A 17,406-nucleotide genomic window follows, 5' to 3' on the forward strand; every position below is an offset into this window, starting at 1 on the left:
AGGCTGTAAGAAAAAGATGGTGAGCACATTTAACACAAGTGTAAATGTAAATGTGTTTTCTATCTGCATACAACAACCAAGTAAGTTGAGATGCATTTTAATATAGGTGTAAATGCAACCCTGCTAAATTATATTAAACTCAGTTAATGCCAGATTTAATGTTAGCTATTTTATTTTGTGAAACTGGTCACCAACTAAACATATGCTACTGACTGTTAAAATTTAACTAGCCAATCTATATTTAACTCTTTCAAAAAAAAAAAATAAATAAAAAAAAAATAAAAAATGTTCCATCAAGATTATATCCCCAAAGAGCTACTTTCTACCGTACTACTTAAGATTACTCCATTAATATCTATTATTTTTCCACATGAAGAAGTATTTCTAACTCAAGTATAAAATTTACCCTTAACCATTTTCCATATGCGTCTTGTTATTGTTGAAGAACTTATTCTAAAGTACATCCAGACATCTAGAATAATAATTACCTTTATAATTTTAAAGACTTCTAGCATATCATATCTTAATCTTCATTTGTTTAAATGGAAAACACTGAAAACATACAACTTCTTCAGTCTTTCCCTGTAGCTCATACCCCACAATCCTGGAAATAGTCACACTTCTTATGGAGTCCCCAGTGGTGATGTCTCTCATTTTTCCCTAATTGGAACATTAATATTATATATAATATTCCAGATGATAAGACGATAACACCTTGGACTAACCTTGAAGACTCCAAGTAAAACACAGAAAACTCCAGTACCTATGTATTGCGTTTCCTTGTTATGCTGGTCATTACAATATTACATGAAATAGTTCATTTTGTTAAGTAAATAAATATGACTATTTGCTAATCTACAGTATATTTTTTTTAAAAGTAGCTGTTCTGTTATCCATCTTTTCTCTTATCCGTCACGGCTTCGGTCCCGACCCCTAACGGATAATCAAGGTTTTACTGTACTAAGTCTACTAGGATTCTTAAATCTTTTACAAATTCTATACTTATTGATACAATTTTTTTCCTTCAAGTAAAACTTTACATTTAATATCACCTGCCATTAATTCTGTCCTGGTCCAATGGAAATGATTATACTAATTCTATGGCGTGCACCAATTTCCCAACTTCAGTGTCATCTACAAGCTTAGCCAGCTTTTCAGTAACATTCTTCTTGACATATTCTATATAAATTAAAAAGAGCAGCAGCTCCAGTACTAATGCCTGTGGAAACCAACTTTTGACATTATTTCGGAAGAAGTTCCTAGCATCATATCTCATTTCCAGTCATTAATCTAACTTTTTACTTTCTTGTATACGAAGTATAGGGAAAGTATTGTAATCGTCCGAAAATTCATCCTTGAGATTTTGATGAATCTCGACAATTTAGTCCTCCCAGAGTCTGATTTACTTTCTCGTATGGAAAGTTTGTAATCGTCCAAAAATTTGATTGAGATGAATCTCAATGTTTTAGACCTCCCTGAGTCCGAAAATACCATTTTTGGAATTATGTCTGTGTGTGAGTTTGTGTATGTAAACACGATAACTTGAGTATGCTTTCAGTTAGGTCAACAAAATTTTGCATAAAAGTATTAGGCACAAAACATAGATTTCTATCTACTTTTCAGCTATTTCCACTAACCGGAAGTGGTACTTTTTTTATTCATGCAGCTGCAGCTTCCGATTTATTCAACTTTACTTTTATAATGATTATTCAATATATTATTAACTAGCAAAATACCCGCGCTTCGCAGTGGCGAAGTACTGCTTTAAAATTTTTATTAAGAAGAAAAGTAAACCTTTTTAAACTGAGGGAAAATATACCAATAATTATTTGTTAAGGATCTCTTTGTATACCATGTTGTCAGTTCGGCCCTCCGGTTGTAATATGACCAAGCTGTGCGCTGATCTTACTCTTAAGCATGCAACGTATAGTTGTCCATGTTAAAAGCAATCTTGCCTCAAATCAATGCCAACCTTTTGTAGGGTCTGTCCCCGAGATTTATTAATTGTCATTGCGAAGCAGTGCCTTACTGGAAATTGGAGGCGTTTGAATTGAAATGGGTTTCATCGATAACTCCGTATCCAGCTTTTGAGAGTTTAAACATTCATAAACATCAAAGTGTCCACTACTCAAATCGTCACCTGTGAATCTAAGATGTTTAAGAGGCATTGGCGGTTGTCCAAATGTGTAAAATATTTGGCCATTTCGGTACACTTGAAAGCGACAACCGAACAATTCAGCGGCAGCCATCAACTTACATGCAGAACCATAGGTGAGGGGCTTAAGCATTTCACTCTTATAGTGCTCCTGTGTAGTATAATTATCTTCTGTACATTCATCAGTCCACACCTTGAACCTGTCCCAGTCATTCAATACATAAGACACAATGTTCCCCCGCATATCAAGAGTGAGCCTGATATGGCCGTGCAATATGTAACACAGAGAATGGAAAAGGCAGTCGCCATCTCCGGACATGGAAACCACTCAGTAAGTGACAGTTCTTTGATCGATGGTGATCACCTCGATAGACATGTTAATGGGGGTACGGTTGGAACGATAAAGGAAATGGGTACCCGAACAATGTAAACTAAGTCTAAAATACCTATACAATAACTATAATTGTAATAAATGAACAATAAAACAGCGGAGATGCCGTGGATTAAATAAAAAGGCTGCAGTTATCAGCAGGGAGACGAGAATACCGTGGCGAAGCAAGGAAGGGAATGAGGAGACCGGAGCGACGGATGGCCTTATATAGGCAGGCAGCCAACTATGTGGGAGGCGTGGGGATGGGGGACCCAACGCTGCCTCACACGGAGACCGAGCTGCAGGCTATGGACGTATATATGTACATCAGTAGGATTCACTTAGCTATGGGAACCCGCGTACCAAATTTCTTGAAGATGGGCCCATAACTAACAAAGACCGTTGGAAAGTTCAATATGGCGGCCGACAGTGGCGTCATACCCCCGAAATAAGTACGTACATCGGTGTCGGTTAGCGCAGGGAAGCCGCCTACCAAATTTCGTGAAGATGGGGCCATAAATAAGAAAGTTTAACATGGCAGACGTTGTCGACCGTTACGCGTAGAATTTCGAAATGAAACCTGCTTAACTTTTGTAAGTAAGCTGTAAGGAATGAGCCTGCCAAATTTCAGCCTTCTACCTACATGGGAAGATGGAGAATTAGTGATGAGTGAGTCAGTGAGGGATTTGCCTTTTATTAGTATAGATTTGATTTGTTGTTGATGGTTCTTTAATGTACATAATATAAAAATATAATAATTGTTTTGTGGTTTACTCCTTAAATATCCATCCCCATACCTGTGTATATGAGAATGTCTAGGGGAGACCACTCTAGATTTTTACAGATTTGCACACAATTTAAATTAGGGCTTTATCAAAGCTTTTGAAAATCTGAAATAAATGTTATATACACCACTCTGATTAAATGCTCATGCTGTTTCCTCACAGACTTCTAGCATATTTATGAAACTCCATCACTCTTACCTTAAACCTACACTGACAGTTCAATAAAACACTCACCTTCTCCATGTATGTAAAACACACAGACACAAATCTATGCCAAAAACAACAATCAAATTTAAAATAAGCATGCGTGTGGCCAAAAGATTGCATACATTTCACCATTACTACTGACTTAGCAATTTACATTTTCTCTGATATGCTCTTCTTTCAGATAAGCAAAATATCAAAACTAGCAAAGTACACAAACCCATATTAATGCTGCTTGAAAATGTGTGAAAAAGGAAACAAGTTAAACAGAACAAATGACAAACAAATATAGCATTTTGTTATTTAATTAAAACAATACTGGTTCATCCATCCATTCCTAACCTGTTTACCCAGTAGAGCCTACCAAGCAGCTGGTACTTACCCTGACAGTACTAGGCAGGCAGGATGGTGACCAAGTCAAAATTACTAATTCACCAACGCAGCCACCTTGGAAATATGTAAAGAATACAGTAAAAGGAGGAAAAAACACCTCAGAATGAGGAAGAACCATTCAGATAGCAGCTTGGTCCAGAATTTAAACCTAAGATTCTGGAGCTGTGAGGCAGCAGCCCAAATCAAACTGCACCATAAAACATGTTTATTTAACTAAAAACACAAAAATTCATGCAAGGACAATAATTCATTTTAAAATCTAGTGACACATCCAAAGTCTCAAGAAAAACAATGTAGCCGCATCACCTTTTGCTCAATATCATTTACACTTGCCTCCAATTAGTTATTGGATTATCTATAAAACTCAGCCACTAGATACCTGGCCCAACATTACAAAAATAATTGTTTGTGTTATTTACACCACATATAAATATTACACATTTCTAACACATTTTCTTCTTGTTCCAAACACTTTTCATGTTTTTACTTACATTCAAACCTACCGAAGATGCACCTTTTCTTTCTCTAACATTTTAACTATATTTCCTTTCAGTCCTTTCACCTACAAGTTTTAACAGTTCCTGTTAGTCAAATAAATAGCGTAGTATGGTGTTCTAGTGACAGTTTTAACTTAATATAGCTGCTTTGAAAGATCTACCTAGATTTAATACATGTATCTCGTAACATTAATTTTTCCATCATATTAAGATATGATTTCTTTTGCAGTTTTATGAACAAGATGTCTAATGAGAAGCCCGTGTTGGCAGGGATAACTATAAGGACACAGGAACGTCTTTCATCAGTTTGAGTCGGGAAACAAATACAATAGGCATAATAGTTAAAACAAGTAGTCTACTAATGAACTAAAGATTACACATGGATAAAAAGGCTTATAAAAGAGGAGAAGAAGAAATATGCATAAATACATATAGTAAGCACACATGCAGTGCGCGCACACACAAACACGTTTGTCGAGAATGTCTGCAACACAATATTTTTTAAAGTAGTTAATCACAAAATTGAACAGTCATAACTAAATGTATTTATTCCAGTTTTCATTTCTCTGCATACTCTCCACTAACTATAATAGCCTTGTGTCAGCAAGAAGCAAGCATGTATCTCTTTCTTGAACTAGTCTGAATCCTGCATTTACAGTCATTTCAATAACCTTACAATTACTTCCAAACATTTTCCCACAGATGGCATCTGTGTGTGAGGGATAGATCAATTCCTTCTCTGCCATAAGAAATTCAGTAACTGCCTGTTTAAAACATACCACATCACATTTGCTAGTTTGACAGCGAACTGTGCATACTCTAAGAAACAGATAGTTTTTTGACACTGCATGCACTTAAATATGCTGTTTGAATAAGTTATGACATTTTCTGTTAATTTTTGACTTAAGAATTGAAACTTTTAAAAATATTTCTGGGCAACTCTTGTGCGTGCACATATATAACAGATACTGGGGCTGATACACGGATGTCAAATGCAGATGCAACGACAGTACTTTTGTACAAATGATTGTACCACTGTCTGAAATGAAAGAATTACTAACTATAAATGAAAATCCTCCCTTTCCCATTGTTTTGGAATGAGATGTTCAACAAGCAAAAATGGGTGGTATGTTGGGGTACTCACATACTTTTGACCATGCAGTGTGGCACAATTATATCAAAAACCTTCCACGGCAAAGTATATATACACTTGGGACCCTGCTGAACTACTCTGCTCTATATGTCATCTTATAGTCCCAATGAAGAAATTAACACTGTAAGGCAGTTTCTGAAGAAACCAAGTCAACAGGTACAGTGATGACTCATTGTTTTCCATGTACAACCTAATAACCTAATGAAAGCATCAGGAAAAACATTAAGCAAACAAATTCAATATTCAAATGTAATACATATAAACAAATATGAAAGCTTTACAAATGACCTAAACATCACCACCTTATCAGTATCTGTCTGAAGATCTTATTTTGCAACAAAATATATATATGGAATTTGAAATTGCATTCTTGCTTCATGCACAATGCATGCTTAAGGAGGCCTAAATGTTTTTTTTCCCCTTTACAAATTTAGTTTCCTTTAAAATGAGCAAAAGTAGTTCACTAAAGGAACTATAGATGAAATTATCTTTTCATTTTGCAGAAGGACTCAGGTACTGTACATTCATTGAAGACTTCATTCTTCTTGCTGCCAAAATTTAGCATGCATCTCTTTTAAGTTTTCAAAGAGTAAAGTAGCTTGACAAAAAACCTGCTGGTAAACACTAGTGATGAAATAAATTGTACCCATCTAATCTACTGTATTTAAACCCCACTTAAAATCCTGTAAAAGAACTGAAAAAGAAGCAGGGGAAATTTAAGCCTCTATATATTTTATATATATTTATTTTTTTCAAAAATCTACTAAACAGGCATGCAATAATAATAACCAAAAAAGCATAATTAGTTCCACATAACTGTTAAATTGAACAATAATGATGAAGAAGGTCAAAGTCTCAATCCAATACCCAGGGATGAAGTGGAAAATAAAATAAAATGAAAAACAACGGAGATGAAGTATTACTCAAGTTTGTACAGGAACAGATGGATTTCTAACCTAGTATGAAGAATAAAGAAGTCATAATGATCCGAACAATTTTCCAACAGATAAATCATTCCAGGTTCACCATTAACTAGGTATGCACTGTTTAAACATTATAACAGGAAGGAGCCAATTAATTTGGGGGATAGGTTTGGGTTGTGTCAAAACCTCATTTTGCTGAGGGCATTTATAAATTAAAAGAAAAAAAACATAGAAAAGAGCACATCGTGGAATAAAACAGATAACAATCATATTAACATTTACTTAAAAAAAATGAAGAATAGCAATGAACCTTGCAGGTTCCTACTAGGCAACTGCTCATTGAATACAACACTTGTCCTCTGATATGTCTTGAGTGGAAAAGCCATGCATTAAGATGTTAATGGACAAAAAACTTACAGCATTTACATAAAAAAAAGTTTGTATTATTTTTCTATTTAGCGATTCTGCACCTGACCACGTGGTCAGTTTTGTTACTATAATACAGAGAGGATGCACAGATTAATAAATATACCACCATTAGTAAATTCAAATCAGACCAGTGTTAATAAAAAACTGCACTTTGTGTTGTCCCAGTACAACCAACTCTTTAATCATTAGAACAAAAACTACAACGAAAATATCAGAGATAGCTCCTCCTAAACCCTTGATCCAAAGATGAATGTTCTGGTGTAACTAAGACCCATTTGATAACCAGATTCCAAGTATTCTTGCCATGTGCAAATGCAAAAAGGAGGATCTTTAAAAACAGAATGAAACTCTAAAGCACACCAATGTTTCAGAATAGTGTGTTTAAAAATATCAATAAACATAAGTAGGTGACAAAATCACCCTGTGACATGTTGAATAGTGATATTAGTGACAAACAAGGATAACTGAGTGGCCAAAGAATAACATGAACAAAATTTACTGGAAGTATTTATGCATTCAACTACCTAATATTTAAGGCTGAGTGAAAAAAACAGAGAGAGAGAGGTTGATACTTTTTTTAATTTGGGAAAATTTACATTTTATTTAAATACTTTAACATTGAAATCAATTTCAATTATTCTTGAGAAAAAAGAAACAGCACAAAATAAGTAGGTTGTCAAAATTGTGCAAACAGAAAAATACTACTGTATCCTTCCTATAAATAGAAAAAAAAACACATTTTTGTCAATAAAAAGGTTCAAAAAACTTCTTTCCATGCAGACTGTTTTTTGCGTAGTTTGTTTTAACATTTGCAGCTCTCATTCTTCTTTCCTGTGGCCTCCACATTCCTTTCACATCACTTATAGGGATCTTTCCTTAAACTGTGCCATTTTCTATATAGTTTTTTTTTTTTGCTACCGTCGCAGCTCTTTCCTACACCCTAAGACACACTTTTCACTATCCCACAGGTAAGTTTTTTTTCCTGCTATAACTACAGTTCTTCAGAAATGATCCACATGTAGAGGAGTCTTTTCCTCAAAGTGTACACTGATAATACTGAGACTTCACTTCATAGACAGCCTGATTGCTCTTCTCCCCACCGTAGCCTAGTCATAGCTGAAGGCATGATGGACAGATCCGGTGTATTTTTCCCTTGCCCCCAGACAAGGAACACTCTGCTTCTAAGGTAATTATGTGGTCTTATTTTTCTTCTTCTTCTGGCTGCTCCTGTTAGGAGTAGCCACAGTGGATCATCTTCTTCCATATCTTTCTGTCCTCGTCATCTTGCTCTGTCACACCCATCAACTGCATGTCCTCTCTCACCACATCTATAAACCTTCTCTTAGGCCTTCCTCTTTTTCTCTTGCCTGGCAGCTCTATCCTTAACATCCTTCGCCCAATATACCCAGCATCTCTCCTCTGCACATGTCCAAACCAATGCAATCTTGCCTCTCTGGCTTTGTCTACAAACCAACCAATCTGAGCTGACTAATGTACTTGTTCCTAATCCCGTCCATCCTCGTCACACCTAAATCAAATCTTAACATCTTTAACTCTGCCACCTCCAGCTCTGTCTCCCGTCTTTTTGTCAGTGCCAACGTCTCCAACCCATATAACATAGGTGGTCTCACTACCATCTTGTAGACCTTCCCTTTCACTCTTGCTGGTATAAGTCTGTCACTCCTGACACTTTTCTCCATCCTGTCTGACCTCTGTTCTTCATCTCTCTTCCACACTCCCTATACTCTGTACTGTTGATGCAAAGTATTTAATATTAAAATCCCTGAAGCCTACAAAAATATTCGTAATGCCAGGCCACCTTAAATTCCCTCACACCTCCTCATCAGTGTCTGTTTTACAAGCAGCCTGTTATCCCATCCCTCACCAAAGCAGCTGAAGTCAAATCAGATGCAAAATTCTCACAGCTTTTTATCTGGGAGTTAGGTATCTGGGATTGTATGGCGTAAATAATATGTAATTTGAAAAACATACATTTCAAGTGTACTCCGTGTCTACAACAATCTGTGTAAATGTAGGATAACAGGAAAAAAACTAACTTTTTTCATGTTACAGTAATAATGACAAAATGTTGACATGAAGTGTATAATGTATGAAGACTTAAGTCCAAATATCAAATACACACTTTCACAAAACAAACACGCACTTTATTTTTCTTCAATCACATTCTTGAATAAATTATTCAATTTACATGTTGCGGTCAGTGTGTAAAAACTGAAGCCAAAATATCAATCGACACAAAGTAGACATGTCCACCTGGCTGGTGCAGACGTAAGAACTGCTGTCTCATAATCAACGCAACATAAATAATTCACTTGGTACCAATATTTTTTGATGGATCATTATCATACAGTAAATATAATAAAATTCCAAAAATTGTTGTCACCTTCCTCATAATTGTACGGTTAGACAACTATTCTCACCAGCTATATATACACACACACACACACACACAACTGCTGCCTACTTCTATGACACCGAATGACTGAATAAGCACACAGTTGATGAAGCGTTCACTTTTATGTCTCCAAATCAAAAACATAAAACCCGTTTAATCCAGTTTGCAGAGAAGAATCTTGTCACGATTCTCAATTTTTATTGTCATGTCAAACTGCATGCAAGTCGCATGACATTTTATCATCATAGCCAAGTAATTAAAATGGTGGTGTGATACTACCAATGTGCAAGTTTATAGATAAACACTCTGGAGAGAGAGAGAGAGAGAGAGAGAGAGAGAGAGAGAAAAAGATCTCTGGTTCACAGTTTAGTTGGGAAATAAGTATTACATTGGTTTCAGAACTCTCAGGATTGCTTAGCATTTTAAGGTTTTGACAATTGGCTATGTTTTTGACTTACTGGCATTTTTACATTATCTTGTTCACAGACAATGATTCTGCCCGATACATTATAGTATTTCACCTTCTTGTCTTTCTTTTTGCAACATATTCAATTCATCTCAACCTTACACAAGAGCACTACAGACCTGACATTTCAAGTACCATTGTGAGGATACTGATATGCTTTGCTGCCTAAGCAGTTTCCTACTATGATTCAAATGAACACCAAGAGAAATAAGCAGCATCCTTTTACGTCATCTGGAAATTCTGTAATTCATCCTACCAATTTAGCTAATGTAAAAATGTAATACTATCCGATTTCAATAAACACGCAAAACGATGATGCTATATCCTTCTCACTACTGTGTTTATTTGTCTCTGGTCTGAAACTTGGAACACAAAATCCAGAAGGTAGAGGGCTTGTATAAGGTGGATACAGGGCATACTACCTAATGACAGTACCCTTCCTTTCGTCTGCACTGACACAATGTTGTACATCATCAACAACAGCATATGTTCCCCTCTTTCTCCTTAGATCTTGCTTGACTCTGTGCTTTCCTTTTCTTTTTGTAAGTCCCTGTTCACCAGCACACCCATCACAGTAAAAATTTAGAGAGCAAGAACAATGTAAACCTAGTTTTAGGGATAGGTAAAGTTACTTAACATTTCTGAAAACACCTAATTCACACAAGGTCACCTCAGTTGACAGTGGCTACCTCCAGGTTACTAAGATGATGTGGACACAGTGACATTAAGGCATCTATATGTAGTGAAAAGAACTGAGAAAACATTTGACAATAAGCAAAAAAGATGATGATGAAAAATACATATAGTTTCAGATCTCTTAATAGACATGGCTGGGCACTTCCAGCCAGATCAAAATTACAAGAATGTTTTGTTATTTTGGTAAAATGCCACCATGCATCCCAGTCAAAAAAAATCAGCAAGACCCACAAGTTGTGATCATTATTCTGGCACTTAAAGTACATCTAATGTAGTAAGAAGCTGTGAATTTTGGTTTTGAATATTGAAAATAAAGCTCAGTACCCCACCCAACAACAATGGGTTGCATGAATCATAGCATGAGTTAAAGTCAGTCAGTCAGTCAGTCAGTCAGTCAGTCAGTCATTGTTCAACCCGCGCCCTGTGTTGGCTGGGGATGAGTTAAAGTATTGTTTTTAATTCCATGACTTATGTGAATGATGTGTATATCTGCTTATAATTGTAAAGATCTACCATTTAGAAGCAGTGGGTCTGATCCTATTTAAAATCCTCTGAATTAACACCTCTGCTTCTTCCATGAATGTTTTAGTGGTAGAAATGCCTGTGTAAGAAGCTACTTAAGTGAAATAAAGAACATCATATTTTAAACTTTTACAGACAAAACAAGTGTGTATTTTGCTTGGTTTACAAAGAAACAGCCTCCTCCGTTTTTTAAATGGTTCTGTTCAATTCCATTTGTGTAACTTAACACACTGTTTTGTCTTTGACCCAGCTTAACTTTATATGTTATTTTTCACTAGCTTAGTTTCTGTTTACTGATCAATAAACAAGGGTGCAAATCTTTAAGATGTTGTTTTGGTTTCAATACACTTTATTCTTAACAGGGTTAGTTTCTATCTTGTCTTATCATCTGTTGCCTTATGTCCAATTCATACACTATTCACTACAGTGATAGTGCATGCTCATAATAACATGCACCAGCCTTTATATTTTGCATATACACTGCCAGTCAAAGTTTTAGAACACCTCGGTTTTTCCAGTTTTTCTTTAAATGTAATCAGTTGAAATGTAATGAATTACTTAAAATGATGAAAAGATAAATGCTCCAGGACTTTGTGCTGCAAGTTTGAGAGGGCAAGTGGCAGTAACAGAGCCATTCCTTTAAAGGACAAAATATGGCCTTGAAATACCGGCAGTGGACTACTGCAGACTGGACAATGTCTCCTCTTCACAGCAGAAACTGAGACTTGCTTTTTACAACCACTGCTAAGCTGTTCTTGAAGCTTTTGTGCTGTAAGACGCCTGTGATCACGCAAGCTGCTGACCCTCGGAAACTTGTCTTCTAATTGTGTTGTGACTTTGGGTCTGCCAGATCTCTACCTATCAGAGTTTCTTCCAGTTTACAATTGCCTTTGTATTAAGTAGGACACCACTGGACTCACTAACACTTGGATTTTTTTTTTGCAGTTTCTCTAAATAAAAGACCGAAACTTCTAAGGGTAATAATGCTCTGCCTCATTTAATTTGTTAATTACCATTTTCTTCCCATTATCACTGGAATATTGTCCAAGTAGTACCTCAGAGGGTGTAATTACACAGTCTGTTCCAATTCTGCTGTAAGACAGACAGACAGAAGGTTTTAAGTAATCAACAGAAGTTGGTACACCTGTGCAAATAGTTTGCTTCAACTGGGCAAGGCTTCATTTACTTTAATTGTTGCAGAACATCTGTAGGTTGTAACCTATTAGCTGTTCCCTGAAGAAGGCCCAAGTTGGTCAGTTAGACACCCGAACAAATTGCAGCAGCATGGGCACATCTATCCATTCATCCAAGGTAATTTTTCAGGTGTATCTTACTAATACAAGAATAAACAGTGTGTGTGACCAACAAACAATGCAAAGTAGCATTTAGTGAACATTTTCAGCATTACCAGCGATTACAATGCAGCATAAAACCAAAAGATCTCATTACATTATCATTGCTAAAAAAATCACAGCTGTCAGTTAAAACTTTAAACAGACAGCAAACCTTCAAAGACTAAATGGCCTTATTCAAGAAAATGAACAAAGGAGCACCACTTCAATATTACCTTAAATGATAAAAAAAAATGCAGAAAAAGCTAAAAACTAGTGATAAAACAAAGGTCTCAAGTTGGGATAAAGATCTGCCAGTGCTAAGCCCATCAGGAAGCAGGCTATACTCCCATTTCCCAAACACCACTGGTGTTTGTATCTGAAAATGCCAACAGTACAGCAGGCTGTATTTACTCAAGATGAAACTGAAAACTCTTGCATCCTGCTGTGCTCAGATTAAGGACTGTGGACTGACGTGCTAAAGCAGGCATGCAGCCCGTTGTGTTTACCTAACAAGCTCTAGCTAAATAAAACACTGTGAGCTGGGTGTAAATTAACATGTTCCCCAGATCAGACCTCAATCACATGGAACACACACAAGAAAACAATTCTGAAAAAATAAAAAAAAGCATCAATGCACCAACTTTTTAAAATTCTGATGAATATGAACTTAAACTGTTCATTAAAATTACTTTGACAAAAACACTGAAACAGATAGGTCTTTAAAACCTTATTTTTTCAGGTTTATGGTCCCTACACAAAAACACTTGCTATCAGTGAAGACTGCATGTGATTTTAAGTGTGATGGAGGAATTTCAAACACTAATGACAAAAGTGTCTCCAATACAGCCACAAGGTGATGCAGAAAAGAAATGCAACAACCTCCCCCCACCCCAAAACTCCCAAAATTAACAACATGATTTTCAGACCACCAACTATTAGTTCAACCAAATCATATTATAAAATACGCATTTTTCTCATAAAGTTGATGCATGATAAATTAAAAGAAAGAACATCAGTAGACAGTGAAGAGCAACTCAATGATATAAACTAAGACAGCACATAAAAAATAATTAATGTCAAAATTATTAAATCAAAAAACACATTTTTGAACTATATTAAATATTTAATTCTAACTGGACAGTTAAATGTTAATAATAATAATTCTTCATTTATTTGTCACATACATAGTTATACAGGACAACATGCTGTGAAATGCATCTTTTTCACATACCCCTTGGGGTCAGAGCGCAGGGTCAGCCATTGTACAGAGCCCCTGGAGCAATTGAAGGTTAAGGGCCTTGCTCAAGGGCCCAGCAGAGTAGCATCTCTTTTGGCAGTGACGGGGATTCGAACCGGCAACCTTCGGGATGCCAGCGCAGATCCTTAGCCTCAGAGCCACCACTCCACCCTAAAATTTGATAATCTAGTAATTCTTGTCAATACACATTTCCAAACAATTTTTTGTAATAAATTTAATTATAGGAGTGGCACAGTAATAAGTGCTGGGTTCAAATCTGGCTCAGCTGTGCATTTCAACATTCTTCCTGGAGTACTCCAGTTTTCCTCCCACACATAGCTTGAGTTCGAGTACCGTATGTAATGTATACGCGTGAGACCCTGTGAAATGACCAGAGCCCTCACGTCTCAGGCTGTCAAGACGAACCCCTGTCCTCTACACTCCAGAAATGGACTGAGACAGTTCAAAATGAATGGCTATTTCTCTCTATTATAAAAAAAAATCTTGCAACAAAAGATCTTTTGAAGAGAGACAGACACTTTCACGTCACGCGATACAAAAGGACAGGTGCTATACAGGTATTTAAATGTTCGAAGCGTTGCACGAAATGCAGATCATGCAGCACGGCAGCAGCAGCAAGCCAGCAGTTAATCGAGCAAAGGGGAGGTAAAAAAAAAAAAAAAAAAAACAACTTTTTTCTTTCCCATTGTATCACCGTTTAAGAGGGGTTTTGGAGGAGCGGCCACATCTCCTTGGGGTGCGTTCAGCCTACCTCTTCACAACGGCGCGTAGTGCTGGCGGGGGGAAAGGGGTTGGCAAACGAAGCGAGAAGAGGGCAAAGCCCCCTAGTTTTTAATATAGAGAAATGCAGAGTAAACTGAAAAAAGATCTCAAGTGTCTGAAGGGTCAGAGGGCAATTTTGAAAAAAACTGGAAATCATCACAACTGATGACGCACACCCATTACAAGCCAAACTTAACTTCTGTAAATCAGGGGTGGAAGTCACTCTAAAAACCCCATGTAAATCACTTTACAAACTCCTTTCTTCCCAGTGCCATATATCTTTATAATAAGGAATATCGGAGATAATTTTAAAAACTCCAGAGGTTTAGAGCTTGTGCATGTACTGTGTAATTATCCAATGTAAAAACACACTATCAAACTGCTAAAAGTATTGCAGCAAAGAATCCATTTTCAAATTATGTAAATATTTTAAAATTACTGTGTACGTTTTAACCTGACATGTCGCTATTTGTTTTATTTCATTTCTTTCTGTTACTGGATGAACTGTGATTTCAAATTTCGTGTTTTCTTGTTGTAAACATGCCTAAATAAAAATGTTGAACAGATACTCTCTATTGATGCTCCATTTTTGTTACCTTAGACTATGATAAATTCTAAATTAATTTTATATTACCTTATTATTATTATATTCTTGTAGATTATAAATTTAAACATATAGGAAGTCAGCTGGTGTGTAATGAATGAATGCATGTAGTTTAGGGTCTAGAGACCATCTATGGTTAATACCATAAAGTGGAGCATCTGGATTAGAAAAACGGACGTATGAAAGGTGGAAGATTACGCACTTTACATGTACAATTACAGTTATTGTGTGCCCATTTAATTGCAACGACTTTCTTTATGATGCGTTCAGATCAACAACTCAAAGCAAAAGATTGAGAACAATACAGAAGTCACTAAGATGATGTAATTTTGCTCAACTGACCTTTCTAATCCAAAACCTAAACAACTCACAGATTTTGCAGGAGGCAGCTAACACTGACTAAACGAGAATTAGGAAAGTGGACAGACAGACAGATAGATAGATAGATAGATAGATAGATAGATAGATAGATAGATAGATAGATACTTTATTAATCCGATGGATGAATTGAACTTGTATCCTGGTGATTTACACCTGTGGGCGTCACTTGGTAATAGTGCCCAGTCCAGTTTTTCAAACATAAATCCAACTATCGAAAGTCCTACGAGACTGTGTATATAACAGCTTAAATGATTGCTTCCCTCAGTATTTAATTAAAGCAATAAAAGAGTCACACTGACATAATCCCTTTTCAGCACTGATAAGAGCGGAATATAATAAATGCAGCAATTTAACCCAGATGGGAAGCCGGACCAACTCTGAGCTCACCCTCTTAAGGTTAGGTACTTATTTTGGTAGCAACCCATTCACTATGCTCTGTGGTATACAGAAAACACAATGTTTCAACAGGGACACGCTGATTTTTCCAATAAATCTGACTAATAACTTCAAAGAGAACTATTCCACATGTGCATTACATAAGACGCTTACCCAGCACAGAACGGATACACGAGTCCAGTTCTTTAATAGAACACTTGGCACATTTCTTAACATCACCTGCAATGGACTGCACGAACTACGTTGCCCAACTGACATTATGAAGAGTTAAATCGCGTTGGCTCACTTTTATTTTCCAACGTTTGCGCCTAGCCCGGCTGCATGAAAAGTGCAGGTGAGAACACGGGTACAGCACTGTTCTCAGAACTCCGCACAAGCGCGACTACACACCAAAGGACGCCAGAGACGAACACACGCAGGCAGAAGACGCAACGAAACCGCTCCAGACAGTTTCACATCAAAGCTCCTAAAAGTGTCTGATGAATTACGGAGCAGTTTTGGCTGCATTCTCGCCCCTTTCCTTTTAACAGATCCTCCTACCTTACTCCTTTTACTCCTCTCACTTTATAATCTTTCAAAACATCTTGTACAACAAGGCGCTACATATTGTTCGGAACATACAGTGAAGGGGAAAACGCAACCGTGACAGGTTGAATGATATTTTTTTAAAGTTACATTTGCTTGTATTGCTATTATTTGGACAGAAGTGAACTTCTTCCAAGAGGCGAAGCCAACTACAGTCACAACAAGCACAGAGATTTTCCTGGCTCAAGAACCAGACTCCATGCTATGATTTGCTGCTTCGGATCGCGAAGAAGTCGGACGACATACAGTCTGGCCGCTCGTTCCCGTCAAATTGACAGACTGGGCGACTGGAATCTTAAACTTAGTTGGGTCTAACTACTTCTGTTCGGTTTTTTTTTTAAGCGATGTTACGTACCTATGGACTAGCCACTTTCTAATCAGCGCGCTTTCGTGTTACAAAGACAGTCCACTCGAACAGACGCGGTAGCGCCGTTTGGGGCGGACAAACAGAGTGGCTGGTAAAGTGGGAGCGCGAGCGCCAGATTAAAGCCTTCGGAGCACCGCTAGAAATCGCGGAAACTACTCCAAAGCAAAATAACAAAAACTTACTTCTCAACAGAGGCGACGTCTCCTTCTTCACGTACTTGCCCTGCACCTCGACAGGCTTTGAAGCTTCGTTCTTACTTTTCTTTCTTGACAGCATGTCCGAAGAGGTGGGGACGACATCAATGCATTAAATAAAACTAAAAGTACAAAACAACGCTGCAGTTACAAAGTTCAGCCGACAATTCGCACAGCAAACTGCACACCTACAGCTGGAGAGGTAAACAGGAGGGCATTGCTTACTTGGCGGAGCCCGACGGCACCCCCCGCAAGCGAGGCACCCGACTCACTGAAAGGCACAACGCGGTACTCGGTACGGAAGGTCCGCGGGCGACGTCGGAAGGTTTAAAGTGGCGCGCGTCAATGCTCGTGCCTGAGAGACCAGGAATGCGCCTCCTCGCGCTCGCCTGCGTAACTGGAGCTGTCTACCTGTGCGTTGACCGATATCCTGTCCAGTATAGTAGGGGTTAATGCAGACAAACATACTGATACAGATGTTCGCTTTTCTTATTTAACTCTGGGGTGAACTGGAGC

The 17,406-nt window shown here is 37.3% G+C and overlaps 1 protein-coding gene across 1 annotated transcript in view; it reads right to left on the reverse strand.

Moving 5' to 3' along the window:
- sav1 (salvador family WW domain containing protein 1) overlaps window positions 1-17,202 on the reverse strand; it is a 72,571-nt gene extending 55,369 nt beyond the window's left edge. The window contains exon 1 of the mRNA XM_028821352.2: window positions 16,879-17,202. Within this exon, the coding sequence (XP_028677185.1) occupies window positions 16,879-16,972 (94 nt within the window). The 5' untranslated portion in view covers window positions 16,973-17,202. The remainder of the gene's footprint in view (window positions 1-16,878) is intronic.
- Between the last annotated feature and the right edge of the window lie 204 nt (window positions 17,203-17,406).

The sequence above is a fragment of the Erpetoichthys calabaricus genome, chromosome 16 (assembly GCF_900747795.2).
Source record: "Erpetoichthys calabaricus chromosome 16, fErpCal1.3, whole genome shotgun sequence".
NCBI classification, from domain to species: domain Eukaryota; kingdom Metazoa; phylum Chordata; class Cladistia; order Polypteriformes; family Polypteridae; genus Erpetoichthys; species Erpetoichthys calabaricus.